The following is a 19,699-nucleotide window of genomic DNA, read 5'->3' on the forward strand; positions in this document are numbered from 1 at the left end:
CACAATGTCAAGGTTACAGTAAGTTACATACATTTCAAAAAGGTTTATGATTTGGGGGAAGCTATAAATAAATATGGGAGATTTCTTGAAAACAGTTGACATTTCTTTTTGACCATGCAAAGTACTTCCTCTTGTTGATCTCTCTTCATGAGCAATGTGTTCCTGTGTTTAATGGAGTAAGTTGAAAGAGAAAGATATATAACCAATCGCAGAAACCTTCCTCTATTTCTTCCTTTTCTATAGTTGAATAATTTATAAGCACTGAAGTTCTCCATTTTTGGTTCTACACAATGAAATAGGCTATCTTGAATTGTAAAATGTGTACAACCCAGTTCTGAGATTGCCTCTGAGTTTTTCAGATTCCTGATCTGAAACATCTTCCAATGTGTTAAAGCTGTAAAACACATCCTTCCCACTTTTACTGGCACTGGTTTATAAATTAGAATTTTGCAGTCTTCTAATTATCCACGTTGTTAGTCTTTGAAACTGGAATATGTTGCTTGAAACTGTTTGCTTGGTTGAACTCTTGAGCTGCTTTTTGGTTCAAAAAACCAAGACCAGCATCAGGGAATGTGAAGGATCTTTTTGAATGTCTTTTTGAAATTCTGGTTACAAAGAGGATAGAGGAATGGATTTAAGGTGGAGTTCACATAGCCAAGCCAGATAGTGAACATGCGCCAGCTCAAGTATTGTTTATGGCCATGGAAAGCTATTACCATAAATAATACAAAATAGGGAATCCAGCAGAACATAAAGGCTGCCATTATGACCCCCAGCTGCTTAGCTGCTTTCCTTTCCCTGCTCCTGTGCAGTCCTTGAGTTTGCCTTTTGGAATGGGAATGCAGACTCTGCCAGGTTTTCCTCAGGCAGCCCAGCCCTCTGAAATCCCGCTTCCCGGTCTTTCCCTGAGGACTGCAGGCTCTTGCAGGGTTGGGATTGGGAAGCACTCTACTGGATACCTCCTCTGTGAAAGTATGGTTGTCTGATGCATCACTTACATCACTGTCTTGTGAGCAAGGCTCCTCTTCATTTTTGTTCTCTTTTGGTACACACACACACTTCTGTCCTGCTTTATCCAGGCCTGGCTCAGACTGGGCAGTGGTGAGAGGAAAACAGAGAGAGACTTTCCTATTGCTCTTGCAATTTGAAGATTTGTCAGGATTACTGAAATGAAGCTCTGCCTCCCTATTTTTGAGCTGAGGGGAGCCTTGCTTCTCTTTGGGAGGAGCATTCTCATCTAAGATTTGCTTCTGGAGGCAGATCTTTTCCTCATCCTTTGTCTTAGGATGGTGTATGCTGTTTTTTCCTGAGAAAGAGTGGTGTGATCCATCCATCAGGTCTCGGTGCTGACAGTGTTTTCGAACAGCTCTGAATATTTTATAGTAGAGCCACAACATCATGAGAGAGGGGAGGTAGAAATTGACAATGGCTGTCAGCACTTTAAACCAGGTGACACCATAGAATTCAGTCTCACATGTATTACTGTCTACTGTCCTATTCCCATTATTAGCAAAAACGTGCCAGCCTAGAATTGGGATGACCCACATGAAAGAGAGTAGCCAAGCCCCTAAAATCATTAGCAGTGCTCTCATTTTGGTTCTGTACTTGAGATATTTCAGTGGTTGCTGAACTGAACGGTACCGGTCAACGCACAATATGAAGAGGTTGAAAATGGATGCAGTACTGGCCACATAATCCATTGACAGCCAGAATGAACAGGCTGGTAAACCCAGAGTCCACTTCTGATTTAGGAGATAAACAACATTCAGGGGCATAACAGCTGCACCAACAATAAGATCTGCAACAGAGAGGCTGACAATGTACAAATTGCCAACTGTTTGCAGTTTCTTTTCAGTTTTCACAGCATACAGTACTAAGATGTTCATGACAATAGTGGTCAGTGAAATGCTTCCCAGTAGCACACCTAGAGCTGGGTGAGGGGTAGTTGAGCTTTCTGTTGTGTTTCCTGACATCTTGTGCACAAGAACTCAGAATAAAAATCCAAGAAGATGTCCAGGTCTTGGAAGTTCTGTCTTGGTTTACACTCCTGGATGAAAATGTGCCAGATTGCTTTGACCTATAAAAAAGAAAAGAAATATGCTCAATCACTGTAGCACTAAAATAAAACACTGAAACTAATCTGTGCTTGATCTTAGCTTTTCCCCTTTTTAGGACTTTCCTAAATAAGTAATTTTCACAACATTCTACAGATGGGTAATTTAAGATATGTTCTATGAAAAGAGCTGGAACAAGCTCCATGAACCAACCCAGAGTGGTGTTTCATGGGACTTCATGTAGTTCTGCCCCCAGAACCTGGGGATTTCAGTCATTGCTGTTTGAAATTCTTGTATGTCATTAACAGCTGATCATGAACCATAACATAAACTACTTATTGCCAAACCACTTTAAAACCACTACTTATTGCCAAACCACTTATTGCCAAACCACTTGTTAATAAAAATCTAATTAGCATACATTATACTAAATAGTTTTTTAAAAAGCAGTGATAGTTCCCAAATTACTTCTAATACTTTAAGAATACAGCAGTTGGGTTTAATTATCCACCAATAATAGGGGTAGCATAAAATGGCAACTGACAAGATATTCCAGCCAGGCTTGTCTTCTAGCCAGTACAGACTATTTTGCAGGTCTTATCAAAGAGTGGCAGATTTCATTTGTACAGACACAGTGGTGTGTAGGTTTATAGTGGACTTGTTCTGCATCAGGAAACAACTAGAGGTGCACACTTGTGACCAGAGAGGTTATATTTTAGAAATCATAGCCTTTGGCTGTAAAATATATTTTGTAACACAAGCATAGTAACTTAAGTATTGTCAATGAAAGGGTAAAGGAAGAAAGGGAATGTAGGGGTAAGAAAAGAACCTTTCCAAAGTTGAGTAGATAAGCTATTCCATTATCTAGAAATTCTATTTGATACTCTCTTTGCTATCTTCTGCCCCCCAACTTCTAACTTCATGAATTATCCAAATTAGAATGTAAAAAAAATTAATATCTTTTAAGTCTTGGAGTATATGATCAGTTGATGAATTCTATCTCTGGGATGTACAAGGAAAATGTCTGTGAAGGGGATAGGTATTTTCTGCCCTTTTTCTCCTGTAGTGCTTGTCTGAGTTTGTGTTCTGGTAAATCTCTCACAGTAATGTGGAAGGAAACTGAGACTGTAGAGGTATCAGCTCAAAGTATTTACACAACTAACACTGACAGATCTGTATGGGACTTCTTGTTATTCTAAACATGGTCAAAGCAACACAATGCAATAGATAATTCAACATTTCATAGTAAAATTCAGTAACTCATTAATTCAGTATTTCACAGTCAACTTCTCTCTTTCTTATTCCAGTCATCTGGGTTGAAGCTAAAATGTTTGCTTTCTTACAAGAGGTCAAATTCCGTCTTCCTTAAGCTCTACTTACAAATGCCTGGTATCACTAAAGAAGAGGTGTGCATGGTGGCAGTGGCATCCATAGGCAGAGGAGATAGCTACAGTGTGAGCTGCACTCTGCAGTTCTGTGCTCTGTACAGTCTTTGGGTTCTGTGTACTTTTTCAGTGGCAGCAAGTCACAGATGTCAGAAGATCAGAGTGGTCTCAAGAATCTCCTGTTTGAGAATGAAAACACAGATTACTCCATGGATCTTAAACGTGCCTGGTGCTGGGAAATGGTTATATCCCAGTCTGTCAATGCCTTTATTTCCCCAGCTATCCACTGTAATCTCTGCTGGAGTTAAGTATGGGGGGCATGGCCAAGTCAAGAAGTTATGTTAATTGCTTCAGAGACCTCATAAAGAAATGATTGATCTTCACCCCCACATATTTTCATTCAGATTTCTGGCAAAATAAAGGGAGAGAAGGTGACTGAGTCTCCAACAAAAAGAGTAACAGCAAGGGAAGGTATCTGGCTAGACAGCTCTCCTCAGTTATTTATAGAATAAAACATAGAGCAGAATACAGTAAATGGTGTTGACTGCTCCTCAGGCTTTCTTGTTAGCACTGGTGCAGTGAGATAGGGTAGGATTTAGGAAGTAGCCTGCAGAACTTGATCTGCAGTATATTTGCTCCAAAAAAAAGGCACAAAGGTCTAGTTTTCCAGCACAGGCTGGAACTAAAATGTCTTTTATTAGATGACAAAGCTTTTCATTTTGTTTTGGAAGAGCTTGTCCAGGCTATAAAAATCCAAGAAAGATGGCATGAGATGTAAATCTTTGGGAAAGCTAAGAACAGAAAAAAATCAGGGTAATGCATTTTCTGTTTTAAAAATACACATGCTGATGTGTATATATACTCCAGAGTTGTAGTAATTCTGTCTTATTGTCATTTGAATGGTTAATAGTACCGGATGGATTTTCTCTTTTCTGTGTCATAGAGAGCTGTCCTTGTACTATTAAATTTAAAAGTGAAATTAAGGAACAGGTCAAAAATGGTCTGCTAAACATCACACAGTCATGTTAGTTCTAAAACCAGCCAAGGCTGCTTTGCTCTCCAAACACTGTCCTGACCACTCTGTTGTTTTTTTTTCCATCTACACTTTGTGTCTGCATTCATCCAGACACTGCAGACAAGCAGTGTTGATTTAGAATATTTATATATTTTTTTAACTTTATTGCAGTGCAAGCAGCTTGGTCTGGCTTGGACCTTATGACATCTTCCATTGTAAGAAGTACCCATTACAGGGTATGGCTGGAGTGGGACTATACACACTAACAAACATCTACAAAATTAAATGGGTTTGTAAGAACCTTTTGCTCTAGTCTAAAGGAAGTAGATCTTGAGGCAGGATGAGGATATTGAAGTTTACAGCAACACCACATTTTCCCTATTGAACAATTTCTGGTTTTCACATAGGCATGAACTTTAACAACCCTGACTTTGTGACTATTATCCCACCAGGAACAGTATTGTGGGGCTCTGGGCAATTCATGTTTTGGAGTGTGCTGATGAATGCACTCTAAGAGGTGCCTTCAGCAGGGAAGTTGTGTACTCAGCACATATTTACTACCTGTCTAGTTTTATTTGAGTCCAAATGGTATCTCTGAATCCATTATAAAGATGTACCAAGGAGCTGAGTTGGCCACAAAGTGTTTAGAATAGAGCAGAAATTCACTGTTGCCTTTGTATGATCCACTGCTGCTGTTTCTGCTCCAGATCTTTCAGATCATGCAGAATTCTCCTTAACAGTAAGTTGTGATTGGCATTTGGCACCATACCTGCAATCCCACATCCTTATGTGTATAGGAAAGAGAAACTGGTGGCTTTCTTCAGTCTTCTAAGGGCCCATAAGAAGGCTTCCAACACAGGAGCCTTTGTGCATCTTGCACCCATCCATGTCCCTTTTGATAAGGAGAAAGTTGCAGAGGTCCTACATCTCTCTCCCCTACAGAGGCCAGCAGGCCAGTAGAAGAGAAAACAGTGAGCTTCTGCTAAGATAAGGTGACTGCACACAAAATGGAATATAGAAATCTTTCATTGTTGCAGAAATGTTACAGGTCAATGCCCCCTAATGCTGCTGTGTTTGGAGCTCTGGCCCTTGTATCACAGTCTGGGCCACTAAGCTTACATCACACTGCTGCACCATTGCCACTCTGAGCTAGAATGAGCAGGTTTGCTACAAAATTTTGCCCAGTGAAACTTAACTAGAAAATAATGAGCCTTGCTTCATATCATAAAGCTCACCCATCACCTGCTCTGTGCTCTAGGGAATACTGAATTTACCATTTTTTTTCCTTAAACTTCCTCCCATCATCATTAGTAGTGATGGTACCAAATATCATCAGCAGTTCATAATCAGGAGAGCACTGGGCTCTGCATTAACAGCTTCTTGCTCCTCGCTGAGGCACACACCATTTTGTAGTGGCTGTAGACAGTCTGTGGGACAGGTACCCCTGTTGAGGAGGTTTAACTCCTTACCTATAACTCAGTTCCAAATAAAGGAACAGTTACAGTACTGAATAGATGTGTTCTAATACTTGGATGGTTTAAGTGTCATTACACTCAGCCAAAGCTCACTAATAAAGAACAGATTTTAAAGAAAACAATCAGCCTAAGGTCTTGGATTGTTCTTTGGGATTTCTAAGCCCTGACCTCACCATGAAATACTTTCTTTAGTTTTTAGTGCCTGTAACAGGCTTTTCTACAAGGGAAATAAGCAGTTGTGATTTGTTTGTTATTGTATCACAGTGATAATTCTTCCAAAGCTCAGGAATCTACTGGGAGATGCTAAGTGGCTGCCTCACTGACTCATTAGTGCAGGTGCAACCTATTAAGTCCTGACTAAGTGGGAGTAGGTTTCTAGAAACAGATGCTGAATCTCTTATGGATAGGTTTTAAAGCTACATCAGGAAAAGCACAGGCTAAAACAAAATTCTTGTTCATCAGAGTATGTTCAAAGCAGAAGGTAAGATCTGATTTCAGATAACCCGTAACATACACATAAGAAATAAGAAATCTATTTGTTTCTGGTGTATTTTAAAAAAACATTCATTTGGTGTTGAAAGTATTAACACATTAGAGGTTTGATTAATTTTCTTCTCAAGATTTGCTTATTCTCGGTAAGAAAGCAACCCTTAGGCAATGCCTGCCAAGATTAAAGGAATAATTTTGATAAACAGCTAATGAAAACCACCTTGATAAGCTGTCTACTGTTGCCATTCAAATGACCCAGTGCCTTAGTTCAGGAAGGACCAGGGTTTGTTTTCAGAAAGTGTCTATCACTATCAAAAAACAGACTAGATTCCACACATGCTTGAGTTGTCTTTTCCAGGTAGTCTGAAATGAAAATGGTCTCTGAATGAAGCTTTAGTCTAACCAGTCAAGTTTTGTAAAACTTCTTAAATTTTCCTCTTCCCCCCCACATACCTATCTTAAGGATAGTTATAAGTTAATCTTCTCCTTTATGAAAACACAACCCAGATTGACCTGTCATTACTTTCATTCTTTATTTATATTACAACTCCTTTGTGTGAAAAACCACTTTACTAACATATTTGGACATCTGGCTATCTAGTTTTGCATAAACTTGTATTCCTGCATTTGTTGGCAGGGAATTTTCAGTGGGTTTTGATGTATATGCTGTCTTGGGAGAAGATGAGGCCAGAACTAATGTAGCAGATGGACATTAGTGCAGATGTGCTGAAATGTACTTTAAAGGCAGGGCTGCAGAGTTGCTGTCTGAGTTGTTGGACTGGTGCTCTGCACACTGACTGCAGGAGCTGGATGCCCTGGGAAGGGGCATTTGTTCTGAATGTCAGTGTGCTCAGAAGGGTAAGTGAGGAACAACTTAACTGCAGTATTTATTGCAAAGGGAGTAGAGCAAGGTGGTCACTTCTGCCCTCTTATACAGGAGCTAAATTGCACAGCTGTGGCCTGGGCTGTGACACCAACTTTATCCTTACTACTTGAACTTGGATGGTGATATTCTAAGCATAGCAAGCAGATCTTATGAACAACGGAAAGACAGAATTCAGAGTTTATTGTGAAGGGAACTTGAAGTTTTTAAGTAACTTTGCCAAATCCTTCAAGGAAAAAAGAAATATTTATGATTATAACTGTATGATATACCAAATTTGTAACTTGCTTGTGTAAAAATGTTTCCTTTCAGTACAGTGGTTCTACTGTGCTAGTGCTAATTTATTTTTTTTTTAATCTAGATATTAGGATACAGACTGTCATGGTTACCAGTAAATACTTCTGCTTTTATTTGACTGAGGAAATACTACATCCAGTTTCCTCAAGTGAGGCATAATTCTATAAAAATTTGAAAATGTAAATGCAAGTTCATTTGGGGCTTGTAAATGGTGCTTGACTTGATGACACTTGATATTTTCAAGTTTTAGTTTTTCCAGAATCACAGCAGTTACTTCTACAGCCACATGCATCAATCAGATTGGCAGTCTGTATGCTGCTGTCAACACAAATTTTTCTGATTGTTTATCTTTCTGCTTTTATTTGGCTGGGGGTCCTGGTTTTAGCAGGAATGACATTATCTCCAGTTCTAGCTATCTACCAGCAAAAAGCTTAGTCCTCCACAGCCTTCTGAAATGAAGTTTTTAGCATGAATAACATCATGCAATACAGTAATGTGTTGCAAGCTTTGTTGCAGTAATGTGTCCTTAGCTTTTTGTAGCAAGCATTAAATTTTGTGAGGAGGTTGAGGACTTGAATCTGAGTCCCCACTGCACTGCCTGAGCTCAGATCATGAGGAGGGTGCTGCTGTGTGTCTGCTTGGGGGAAGCCTTGTCTCTCCCAGGAACAGCTGTCTCCTCTGGCATTCCTCCCACTTACTGGTGTGCTCTTCTCTTCCTTGGATTAAGAATATACTGTACTGGATCCCACCTCTAAGCTTCCACTTCATTTGCAGTCTGATATCCCTGGGCAACTCCTAATTGTATGAGTTGCTGTTAAATTTCTGGGGAGAGAGGTAGGGAAGGAAAACTCAGCTTTCTGTCTTGTGCAGTGAGAACAAACGTGCTCACTTTCCCACTGACAGATTTCTCAGACATCCTTTAAAAGAAGCTATGTCATTAATATAAAACTTTGCCACTGAAAAACCTCAAACCAACCCAAAATAGCTCTGTAGACAGTTCTGTCTGGGATACTACAGCAGTGTACCTTTGCTGAGCTCATACCCCTTTCCACTTGAAAACAGCATGCTGTGCTGCTCATACCTGGAGGATTCAGTCCCAGAATTAACCAGTGCACTTCTCTGGCATGGCAGGGTGCTCAGTCACTTTCCAACTTAACTGAGAAGCTAAATTACATGTTTTTATCAATAAACATCAAACTAGAAATAGACAAATTTGTATAACCTGTCAAAAGCAACTTATTTCTCTAAAATATGGAAGCTTAGGATTGCAGGGTACAAATGCAGCTTCACTCTCAAGCAATTCAAAGTTTGACATGTTTGTAACTTCAGCCACAAGGATACTGATTTGAAGCCATTTGGCATGAAAAGCATGGTTTACTACTGGCTTATGGCTTACCTATAGGGAGAAACACCTTGTAAAATAAATCCAATGAAACAAACCTAATACAACCCAGTTATTTAACTGTAGCTGATACTGACTTTGCATCCTTCCATCCAGCCTTGAAGTTTCTGTTGTTGGGCACTGCCAAACAAGAGGTTGGCTTCAAAACAAACTCGTGCTGTAAAGGCCAGCTCTTGAGTGAAGACTGTCACTAAAATATCCAGAGCAGCATCCAAGCTCTTTTCCTTGAGAGAGAGTCTGTCCTGGGGAAAAGCTCATTCTGGTTTTGGTATTTGCTATGTGCACCTGTGTCTCTGTTTTCTGCCTTTTTTTTTTTTTTTTTAATACATTTAAGTATTTGATCTTCCTAGACTTTTACCATCTGGTTCATATATGATGCTGAGAATATGAGAAGCCAGAGGTATGTGCTAGGTATTGTTTACAGGATACATAAAAAAACCTCACTAAACCTAAGAAAGTGGTGACTGGAAAGCATGTTCTTGGGACAGTGGCAATGTGTCAAAAATGGAAACTGAATCCAAAATACAAACGTGTTTGTCTAAGGACAGAAATATTATACAATATATAGCTAAATATTAAGTATTTGCTCAAAAGACCTTTGCTATACAAGGTATACACCCCAAAATTAAAGCTTGATGTGCATCTGAAATGCTTTACTGTGTAGAGAAATCCTTGTATCAGCAGAAGATAATGGCAATGGTAACACTTAATTGTATGAGCATAAAACTAAAGCATGGCCTAATTAATTTGCACAGATGAGCATACATATTGATGTTAAGTAATAATTTAAATATGAAGAGGTCATGCTGAGATAGAAAGCTAAACACCAAAACCAAATTCAGTGCTGTGAACTTTGGTGTAGAATGGCTATGAGCTGAAAGACTCTCCTAAAATATCACATAACTACTCAAAGGTTGGTGATTAGTAGTGAAGAGGAAAGATAATGTTTAATATTATTTCCTCTAAAGAAGGGCTCCTGTTTGTGGCATGACATTTTACTCTGACTATGCTCTTATCCATAAAATCTTTACCCTAATATCTCAGATTTCACATACTCTTTGTCCCTGCGTCCCTTCAGAATTTTTCCCTGGTGCACTTATGGTACCAATTTCATTGCATAGCATCTCTTGTCCAGGTGAATTACAGAGTTCTGCAGGTTTATACAGCTTCTATAAATCCATGACATTGTTCTAGGTTCTTAACATTATTTTTTTGGACGTTTGAAAATTGACTGTCTGGGAGCATTATTCCTCCATACATAATGAAGGACAGAGCATCTCTGCTCTCTCTACACTGGCATTTGTATGCTCCAGATCATATTCTGCTTAGCTGAATTTTCATTGTTCCAGTGCTGATGCATATTCAACAGTGTTCTCTAACTCCTGGAGACATAAATCAATCACTGAAATCAGGCAGGGAAAACAAAGGAAGAGTACAAGAAAGTTGTATTTTCCTGTGCATTTCAATACATCCTGCTCTGTTCCAAATCCATAATGTTTTCCTCTTTAAGTCCTCTACTTTCAGCTTCCCTGAACTTCACCAGGTCTTTCCTGATCCTCCCTCAGCCCTTTCTTCTGAGGAGGGGGGAACTTAATAGGTTGTCTGTATGATTAATATGAGAGCTACATGAAAAGTATCAGGAAAAAATATTCAAAATCTGCTGGCATTGAACTACTGACAGAACACTGGCTAGGGAAACACTAATTATTTAAGAAAAATGGCTGGATGTGATTCATAATCCAGAGAGCCTTCATTTACAGGAATACAGTTTAACACTTGTCAGGTTTAGGTTATTTCTGAAAACACTTGAGGGGAAAAAAAAAGTATGACCACAAAAGCCCCAGACGAAGACAAACCACACCAACAAATGGAAATTTTAGCTGCTTTGCTGAAAAGAAGGGGGGGTAGAAGCCCACAAATGGAACAGTGAATTCCAGGAGTAACATATAAAAATTAAAACCATCAAATTACATTTGATACTATAATGAATTGGATTTCTTCTAGTGCATTGATATTATTAGATCCATCTCCTTTGACTCAGTGAATAAAGCTCATGAACAATTATCCAACAAGCATCCTAAAAATGTCATCTAATCTGGCAGCAACATTTAGCTATATACAGCTAGATTATCACTAGAATCTACTCATCCTAAGAAAGCAGCTACACTCTTTTCTTTGTATTAGAGTTTAAAATGAAGAATATCTAGACAGTCCTCAACAAAACTATATTGTAGTTCTAGCCACTTGAACTTGAAAGCTGTTGTGTTTGGGTTTTTCTTTTAATGGTTACTGTTAATGAATGTGTGTCACTGACAGCTGCAATGCATGCTGACGAACAGACCTAGAGCAGAAAGAAGGTGGTTTTATATTCAGTGCTCTTAGCAGAGTTAACATTAGTAGGCAGACATCTTAAATGTAATGTTTTAACTTCCAGTAGGATCACCTAAACTAGGGTAATCTGAAACTACAGCTTCAATAGCTTTCAAGTGCTGGTTGCATGAAGTGAGACTTAGAAACCTCCTGGACAGGAGTGTTTCTGTTTTATTCTAGAGCCCTGTCTCACCCCACCCTCCCAGCTGTACAATGCTGCTGTCCTCTGCTGATGGACCTTCATTTTGACTTACTAATACTGACCCTTCCTAAGTTTAAGTTGTTGTTGATGTGTATATGTTCAGCACTATAATCAACTACTCATTTCAACAATTTTCTAGATACTACTGTACAGTGACATATACTTGCTTTTTTTTTTTTCTGAAGAAATATATTTTTCAAATCAAAATTTTAACCTGAAATTATCAGGGGATAACTTTTTTTTTTTCCCCTCTGGCTGGCTGAACACTGAGCCTAAATTTTATGACTTGTAAAACCAAAAGAACTAACAGAAGATGGACACATTCCAAAGAATTTTCTGGCCTTCAAAATCAGCTCAGGCTTATACTGAACTCTCCTTCCAGAGGCTCAGCTTTCTGGTTTAAGTCATTCTCAATGTCAGTTTTTCCATGATAAAAAGACAGTGTTGTTTCTGTGGGAGTATTTCCCATATATGGATTTTTTTGCCCAGAGATTGGGGGAGAACCCATCATGGCTGAAGTCCTAAGGCTTCCAGATAGGGTATTAATTTTCCCTGCTAGCTTGAACATCACCCACAGCATCTGAGTTTGTTATCAGTGTGATCTCTCAACAAACCAGTATTTACGTGCTATTGTCATTAAGTAGTGGAGTTCTGGAGGACTCTTATCTTCCCTCTTCCTCTGGGGATCTGTTCTTGGAGTTCATTAATCCAGCTCACTAATACAGGACACCTTTCATACGAGATAGCAATCAAATCCTCAGAGTTTGGATTCCACCCTTTGTTACTACTTACTCTAACCCATGTCAAAATGTAAAACTAGCTGGTTTTGATCTTTCTGCATCTGAAATACAGTTAACTCTCTTAACTTTTTAAAATATAACCTAACCAGGCATTCAGCTCTTGAGATCTGACTGTTTCTTTCCAAGTGACTTGGTGAGTCACTACTTGGGATCACTAGCAAAAAAAAAAACCCCAAAAAACCAGTGTGCAAACAGGAGTCATTAGTCCTTTAAATGTTGAGGTTGCATACCCCAACACTACATCTGCTATTTACTATGTGATTTAATGGTTTCCAACAGCAAGAACTGGGTTTGGATAAAGGAAGTTTCTGTGTCTAATTGAGAATAAATTAACCACTCATGAAGCCTGATGAGCACATAGAGTCAATAACTCCTCCAAATGCTGAGGAAATGCTAGATGGGGAGTAAACCTGTTTTACAACAGAAGTAATTCAGCTTCAACAAAGATGGATCTCTCAAGTTCATATTCACATCCCTCAAGATGTCCTCTCTTTTCTCTAGCTCTTAGTGGAGATCTTGAAGAACCCAAAAATGCTATTCTTCAAAAGAGGGAAAGATCTTAGAAATCCTCTTGCCCCAGAGTTAGTGGCTGGTCAGGATAAGCACAAATTAGTTCATGCTCACAGTAATATTGCAATTAATAATAGCAAAGGTCTTCCTAATACTTCACTAGGATCTATTATAAAAAATAAGACCACAGAGTAGTGTTTTTAACACTTTATAAGCCAGATTGCACCCTTCTTTAGGATCAAAGAAAATCAGATTAATATTGTGAATCTCCCTCCCCTTGGTCCCCCAGGAGCTACTGAAGTGCTGATCATTACAAAATTACTTTGGGGATTTACCAATAGGAACTTGAATTTCAACCCAAGTGAACTTCTGGTACTTTTAAACTGTAGGAAAATCTTCATCACAAAAACAAGTTTAGAAATCCCAGCAGGTGTGAGAAGATTTACTGTCTCCTTTTACTATTATGTAAAAGCTTGGTTTCAGTTCATTTAGATAAATTAATGTAAAAAGCTTTTTTTTTTTGCTTTTTTTTTTTCTTTTTTCTGTCTCTTGGAATACAGTTAGGAGCCTATTTAATCACCTGGTAACCTTCCAGTAGCAATATGATGAATTCCTTCACATTTTGGCAACAACCCCTTGAATGTCCAAAGTCTCCCCTGGGTTGGTTTTATATATATCTGACTTTACATATATCTGACTTAAACAACCTCCTACCTTTTTCCAGACAGCTTTAGTTTTGCTTGCTGAAATAGACAGCCAAGATGAAGTAGTGAAGCACAAGGTCTCTTATAGCTAGAGAGAATGATGCTTGGCCAGCAAACAGCTCAGAAACAGCTTATCCAAGAAGACTGATTCTTTCTCCATCATTGCTGCTCAGTGTCTGCAAAGGCAAGACTGGGAAGGCTACATCAGGAATACAGGACTGGAGCAGGCTATGGCCCTACTAGACCCCATTCCCATTACCTCCCTTTGGATGTGATGGGCTTGATGATCTTAGAGGTCTTACCCAACCTTAATAATTCCATGATTCTTAATGACCCTATGCATTTGAGAAATGCCACAAGATCTGTATGGAAAAGGAGGCATCCAGGATTTTCTCCCAGCTGCCAAAGCCTGACTGTCTTCAGGAAGGGACGAGGGTTACCGTTCAGGCAGCTCGTTCTTCCGATTTGTCACTCTTTCTTCCTTAAACCAGGGCATAAAAAACCCTCCCTCCATCCCTCCTTTTCTCAGCTGTACCCTATGGCTCCCTAGCATTGGTCAAAAGAAAGATGCTTAAACTAAGGACACAGATATTTTGCAGGTAGACAGAGGCTGGCCCTAACCCTCTCCATCTAGGTAACGCGTGTGCCCGCTCCGTGTGACCGACCCGCCGGACTTCACCAACCTCTTTCCCTTCTTCCCCGACCCGGACACATCCCGGACGAGCCCTGCAGCCCGGGACTGCAACTCGCACCCCTCCTCTGGGGACGAGAGCTGGTTAAGCTTCTTCCACGGCCCCAGTCCACTTTTTTTTACTGGGATGGGCTCCGTGGGAGCTCTGTGCCTGCGTCCCGGGACTCTCTTGGTGCCGGACCCCGCGGCTCCCGCCGCTCCGCCCCGCAGCCGGGAGGAGCTGCGTAAGGAGCATCAGACCTCTGCAAAGTGCTCTTAATGAACGCTTAGCAAGAGTTGTTAAAGTTGAAGCGCGTTGATTCATTCTCCCTCAGTTCTCCTCCCCTCTGCTCCGCACTGACACTCTCTGACAATGCCGGGATGGAAGTGCGAGGACTCGCAGCCCTCCCGCCGCCCCTTCTGCCCCGCTCCCGCATTCCCGGAGCCGCCGTCCCCTTCACTCACCGGCCACGCTTCCCGCCGCTCCTCTCCTCCTTCCTCGCTCGGTGTCTGCGTCCTTCGTCTGGACAGGAATGGGACGGGATGTCCCGTCCCGCTGGTGCTGGGCTGGCCCCAACTCCGCTCTCCTGCGGAGCTACTTTCGCCCTTCCTCGGGTGTAAGGTGCCGGAGCAGGGAGGGGGCGGACCCGAGCGGGAGCTGCACCAAGGAGGGGCCACTACAGCCACCGCCCCCCGAACGGGGCCCACGCCTTGGCTGCTGCTGGAGGGATGGGACCCTCGTGTGCTGAGAAGCTGTGGAAGTAAGGATTACATCCACCCGCAGCGGGGGACCTCCTGAAGGCATCCCTTAGGGGATCTATTCGTCGGAGGTAACACTGGGAACCTGAGGAGGATGATGAATGAAACTCGGCGTGTGATTAGCCTGGATCTGGGTCTGAGAGCAAGCATTTGTTCTGAAGTAGCTTGGTATGTGGTAGTTTATTTTAGTGGAGCCGTCTCACAAAAATAGTTTTAAGGCCTGGAAAAAGTCAAATGTAGAACTCATTATTGGGTATCTTCGCTAAACTGGGTATTTAAAATGACTTCATTATTATCAGTACATCTGCTCTGTATTAAACATGCACACAGGGATTGTTATTTTCCAGAGGAAAGCAACTAACTTAGCAATTTGTCTTTAAAATCATGTTTATTTTTCCCTTGCTTCTAAAAGTGCTTACAAAGATGTTGCACAAAACTCTACATGGATTCAAAGGGAATATTTTGCTCTATGTGAGTAATAAAAAATTTGTGCAATGATGTTTTTGCAAACAGCATTGTTAGTCACTTAGTAAGCATTTTGTCTGTAAAACTGAAAGATATTGTAAACTTTGCACAATACCATCCCGCCATGAGCTAACAGGAAAGTAGAGGGAAATGCCCATGTTCTGCACTCAATCTAGAATGATATCCTTTGCCAAAATGTTCACCTCTTGTCAGTGAAGAAGATAGATAGTAAAACACTTCCTTGATGCTAAGGCAATCTTTCTGCTCTTAAAGTGTTAACTTCCCACTACAATCATAATATAAGAAGTTTCTTAACAGATGTCTTGTTTCAGTCACCTTCTCATGTAGACGTTGGGTCCTATGAGTGGGGAGAGCAATTCTGTGCAAGTGTCTTCTCTTCCTGTGGGACAGACTGGCAAATGTTTGTTTTGACCTATTTGAGATGTGCAAATATCACATTTGGAAAAGCACTGTAATTCAGAAATGTTTTATCCCTTTCATATAACACCAAGCTGCAACTGCTCTTTGTGCTTAATCTCCTCTGGCCCTCTTCCACCCAAAACAATGTTTTCTGCAGGCAAAGCCAGAGTTGGACTGGAAGCCTTAAACCAGTGCTGCTGTGAGATGTTTCTCTCTCCCCACAAACGTCTTTGTACCAAATTCATTTGAAACTTGGCAGGCTGGTCAAGCTTCTTGCTGTTATAAACTTCCAACTCATATTACTCTGTCAAATAATTCTCAGAGATAGCCTTTCAAACAAACTTTGATACAACTTCAAAGAAGTTAAATAGATTGTGATTTGTGAAACAGGCTGTTACTGATTTTCACCACTGTTTTCACTGGGGAAAAGTGAGCAACGGGATAATAATACCACAAGTGGCTGTCCATGTTTGTTACAAATTCTATTTAAAGTAATTAGTTAAATGACTGCATGGCCATTATTCTTGGGTTTAATTCTGCAAATCATTGGGCTTCAGAGCACTGCAAGCAATTGGGAAATTGCATTTTCACTGTAGCTTAAAGCAGGTTCAGCTTTATCATAAATAATGACCAAAGAAACTAATCTGCCCACACATAGGAGTAAATCTGCAAGCCATCAGTCAGCCTGCTGTGTGACAGATGGCTAGAGCTGGTGTTGGACAATTGTTTTTCTGTATTTTCTTACAGTTTTTCTCATATGGATTCTTTTGGCCTTAAGCACTCTTCAGCTATCAGCAAGTATTTGAAATTACTGTCAGCTGTCTGGTTTTCAGAAGCTTTCTACTATCCCTCACATTTTTGCTGCTGCTTGTTTTATTAAGTTCTCACATCATAGGTACACATGCAGTGCAAGTGATCATGCTACAATTCAGAAGTCTTTTTGTTATGTTTCAAGTAATATTACATCAGAACATTTTTGTTAATAATTCTTGTACTGAATTGCTACTGGAATTGCTATTTGAGGTGAAAGGGTTTCTTTGGATAATGACAAAAATCATTCTGATAGTTAAAAATCTGTCTTGTAAGGATGGTCAAACTTCTGTCACTAACTTGTTGCTATTCTGTCAGTCATTTATTGGCTACTATAGCTTTCAGCAAGCTAGTAATGTCTGAAGAAAAGTAATGAACAAGTAATAAAATCTAACACCTGTCACATAGCTGAAGTTACTCATTCACCACTGATTTAGACAATGTGGAGTTTCCCTGTCTCTAAAATGCAACAACAGCTGAGCTGACTTGACTATAGGTAAAATTCTGGAGAAGATCCACTGTGTTCTGTTCAAATGAAGTGTAGTAGCCAGGAAATGGGGCTTTTTATTCTCTGCCCTGCCATGGATCACCCCTGTGTACAGAAAACTCAGTTAGCTGATTTGTGCATAACTTTCCCCACATATCCAAGGGAGGTAATAATTAAATATAAAGGTCAGTGGTGTTTTGTAGCCTACTCTCAGCTTCAGTTTGGTTTGTAACTGAATTTAAAAAGTATTTATAACATGCTCTAGAAGACAAAATTCTAAGTTTTTTAGAGAAATATATCAATGTTGCAAAGGCTCTGTCAATGTTCTGTTGCAAAATACATTCTTTGAATACACTGATCTGAATTCTAAATCCTGAAGGTTTTGACCATCTCTGAGGTACATCACTCTAGTAAAAATCTTTCTTTTCTACAGTAAAGAGAAAATTGCTTCAAGATGTATATAATTACATGAAGTAGAAACAGAAGACCAGCTGTTCCCAAGAGTAAGGTCGTGTCTTTTTAATCAATATAAATGTTTCCCTGTGTAACCCCTACACTTAGAGCTCTGAGATATGACTAACATAAAGGATGATCAGATGCATTTGTGCAGGAGCAGGTAAAAAGTGAAAATAGCACAGGTCACAAGAGTTTAAGGAAGAGGTGTTAGGATGAAGACATTTCCAGATGAGAGAATGTGATTATGGGGAGACACTAGGTGTGTAACCTGATAACTCTCCCAGGTATTCTGGGTTTTCTTAACATGTTTAAGCAGCTGTAAAGCATTCTCTGCACCTTGTTGTGCCATCAGACAATGGGTTCTTCCTGGCTTCTGGTGAATAAATTTGCTTGGGAACCATTGTCCTCTTGACCTGATGATTAGCCAGATGGAGAGACTCTTCCTCCTCACCTTAGCTGCAGAGCAGGTGTTTTCTTCTTCATCCTTTGATTGGCAGGAGTGGACTATGGACAGGGAAGCTGTAAAAAGCTGTCACTATCAGTTTGGTGTTGAAATTAAATTCCAGGATTCCTGCCTCGGGACCTACTGAAGTACCTGTACAAACATTCACCCACCCACCAACCCCTGTCCTCCCTCTGCTTTTTGAAAACATTGTTAACAAAATCAGCCATGGTGGTGATATGTGCACTTTGCAATATGCTTGTTTTCCTGAACCTTTTCAGCTCTATCATGATTTATTCCTTCTGAGATTAAGAACCTAAACCTGACTCTTCTTTTAAGGGTGGAAAGGTTTCTGCTCACTTTGTTGGGATAATATTCATCTCTTTTTGTTGGGATGATATTCATGTCTTATTGTTTGAAACAAAATATGGACTAGTATGTAGGTGAAGGGACTTAATTCCAGTTGTTGACCAGAGCTCTAATTTTACTCTGTGTATTTTAGCATTTTTTTCTTGGAAGAAAAAATTTGAGCCAAAAATATTGAAGCTATAGCTAAAAGGCATTGCTAATTCTTTATATCCATGTGGCTGAGTGTCCTGGTTTGCGCCAGGATAAAGGTGATTTTCTGTCTTGTACCTTTGCTTTTAGCTCAGTCTCTTGTAAGCAGCTGCACTTGCTGAAATGAACAGCAAGTTTCTCAGACAGTGTGTGCTTCTAGGACTGATAACACTTGATGTTTATAGTTACTGCTAGAGACTGGTGTGCAGAGCCAAGGACACTGCTCAGCTCTGAGGAAAACTTTTACCCTCCAGAAGGAATAAAGAGGCCCCACCTGCAGCCTCCTTTGGGGAGGAACAGACAAGATAGATGCCAGAACTGACCAAACAGAGGATTCCATCCCATACACCTCATACTCAGGATAAATTTGAGGGATCACGAGGGCCAAGCCAGATTTCCTGCTTCCAGCTTCCTGCCCTTCCTGCCTTTCCTGCTTCCCTTCCTTCACCCGGCATCCTGGGAGGATTCCATCCCTTCCTCTGCCTGTGCTCCTGATCCATCCCAGCCCATATCTGTGTGTTCCTGCCTCCAGCTCCCCACTGCTCCTGACCCCAGGATTCCAGCCTGGACTTTCCCAGGGCTGCCCTGCAGCCTCGGGGCTGAGGTGAGAGTTACTGGGGTGATAGGGGGGAGGAATGTGGTTTCCATTTTCCTGTATATTTGTATAGATTTAGTAATTTTTCCTATTTATCATTACTGTTTCATTAAAGTTGTGTACTTTAGTTTCCAACCCATCAGTCTCTCCCTTATTCTCTCTCCTTTCTTTATCAGGGAGGAGAGAGAGATTAATAGAGAGCATCTGGTACTTGGCTTAATTGCCAGTGTTAAACCCTGACACTGAGCTTGAAGTGGAAAGACACGAGCACAACCTTGGCCAAGGAATCCATTGGTTCAATCTGTGACTATTCCTGACCAGGCACAATAAAATATCTGTCCGTAGAGGAAAAATACTGAGTTGCTATCTTGGGAGTGGAAGAGTAAAATGAAGGCTGTGTTCCCTAGTCTCTAATCAGACATCTTCTGCACAGCAAAGGCTGAGGTGTAAT

The 19,699-nt window shown here is 40.4% G+C and overlaps 1 protein-coding gene across 1 annotated transcript; it reads right to left on the reverse strand.

Moving 5' to 3' along the window:
- Positions 1-563: 563 nt before the first annotated feature.
- HRH1 (histamine receptor H1) lies at positions 564-14,890 on the reverse strand. The gene is made up of 2 exons (XM_008506230.2): positions 14,722-14,890; positions 564-2,077 (listed from the first exon to the last, which is right to left on the reverse strand). Exon 2 carries the CDS (start codon positions 1,971-1,973, stop codon positions 564-566), a length of 1,410 nt encoding a protein of 469 aa, XP_008504452.1. The 5' UTR covers positions 1,974-2,077; positions 14,722-14,890.
- Positions 14,891-19,699: the final 4,809 nt, after the last annotated feature.

Source organism: Calypte anna, chromosome 12 (genome assembly GCF_003957555.1).
Source record: "Calypte anna isolate BGI_N300 chromosome 12, bCalAnn1_v1.p, whole genome shotgun sequence".
NCBI lineage: Eukaryota > Metazoa > Chordata > Aves > Apodiformes > Trochilidae > Calypte > Calypte anna.

Coding starts and splice junctions, on each gene's coding strand:
- HRH1 (XM_008506230.2), bottom strand. CDS start 1,973: ATGTCAGGAAACACAACAGAAAGCTCAACTACCCCTCACCCAGCTCTA.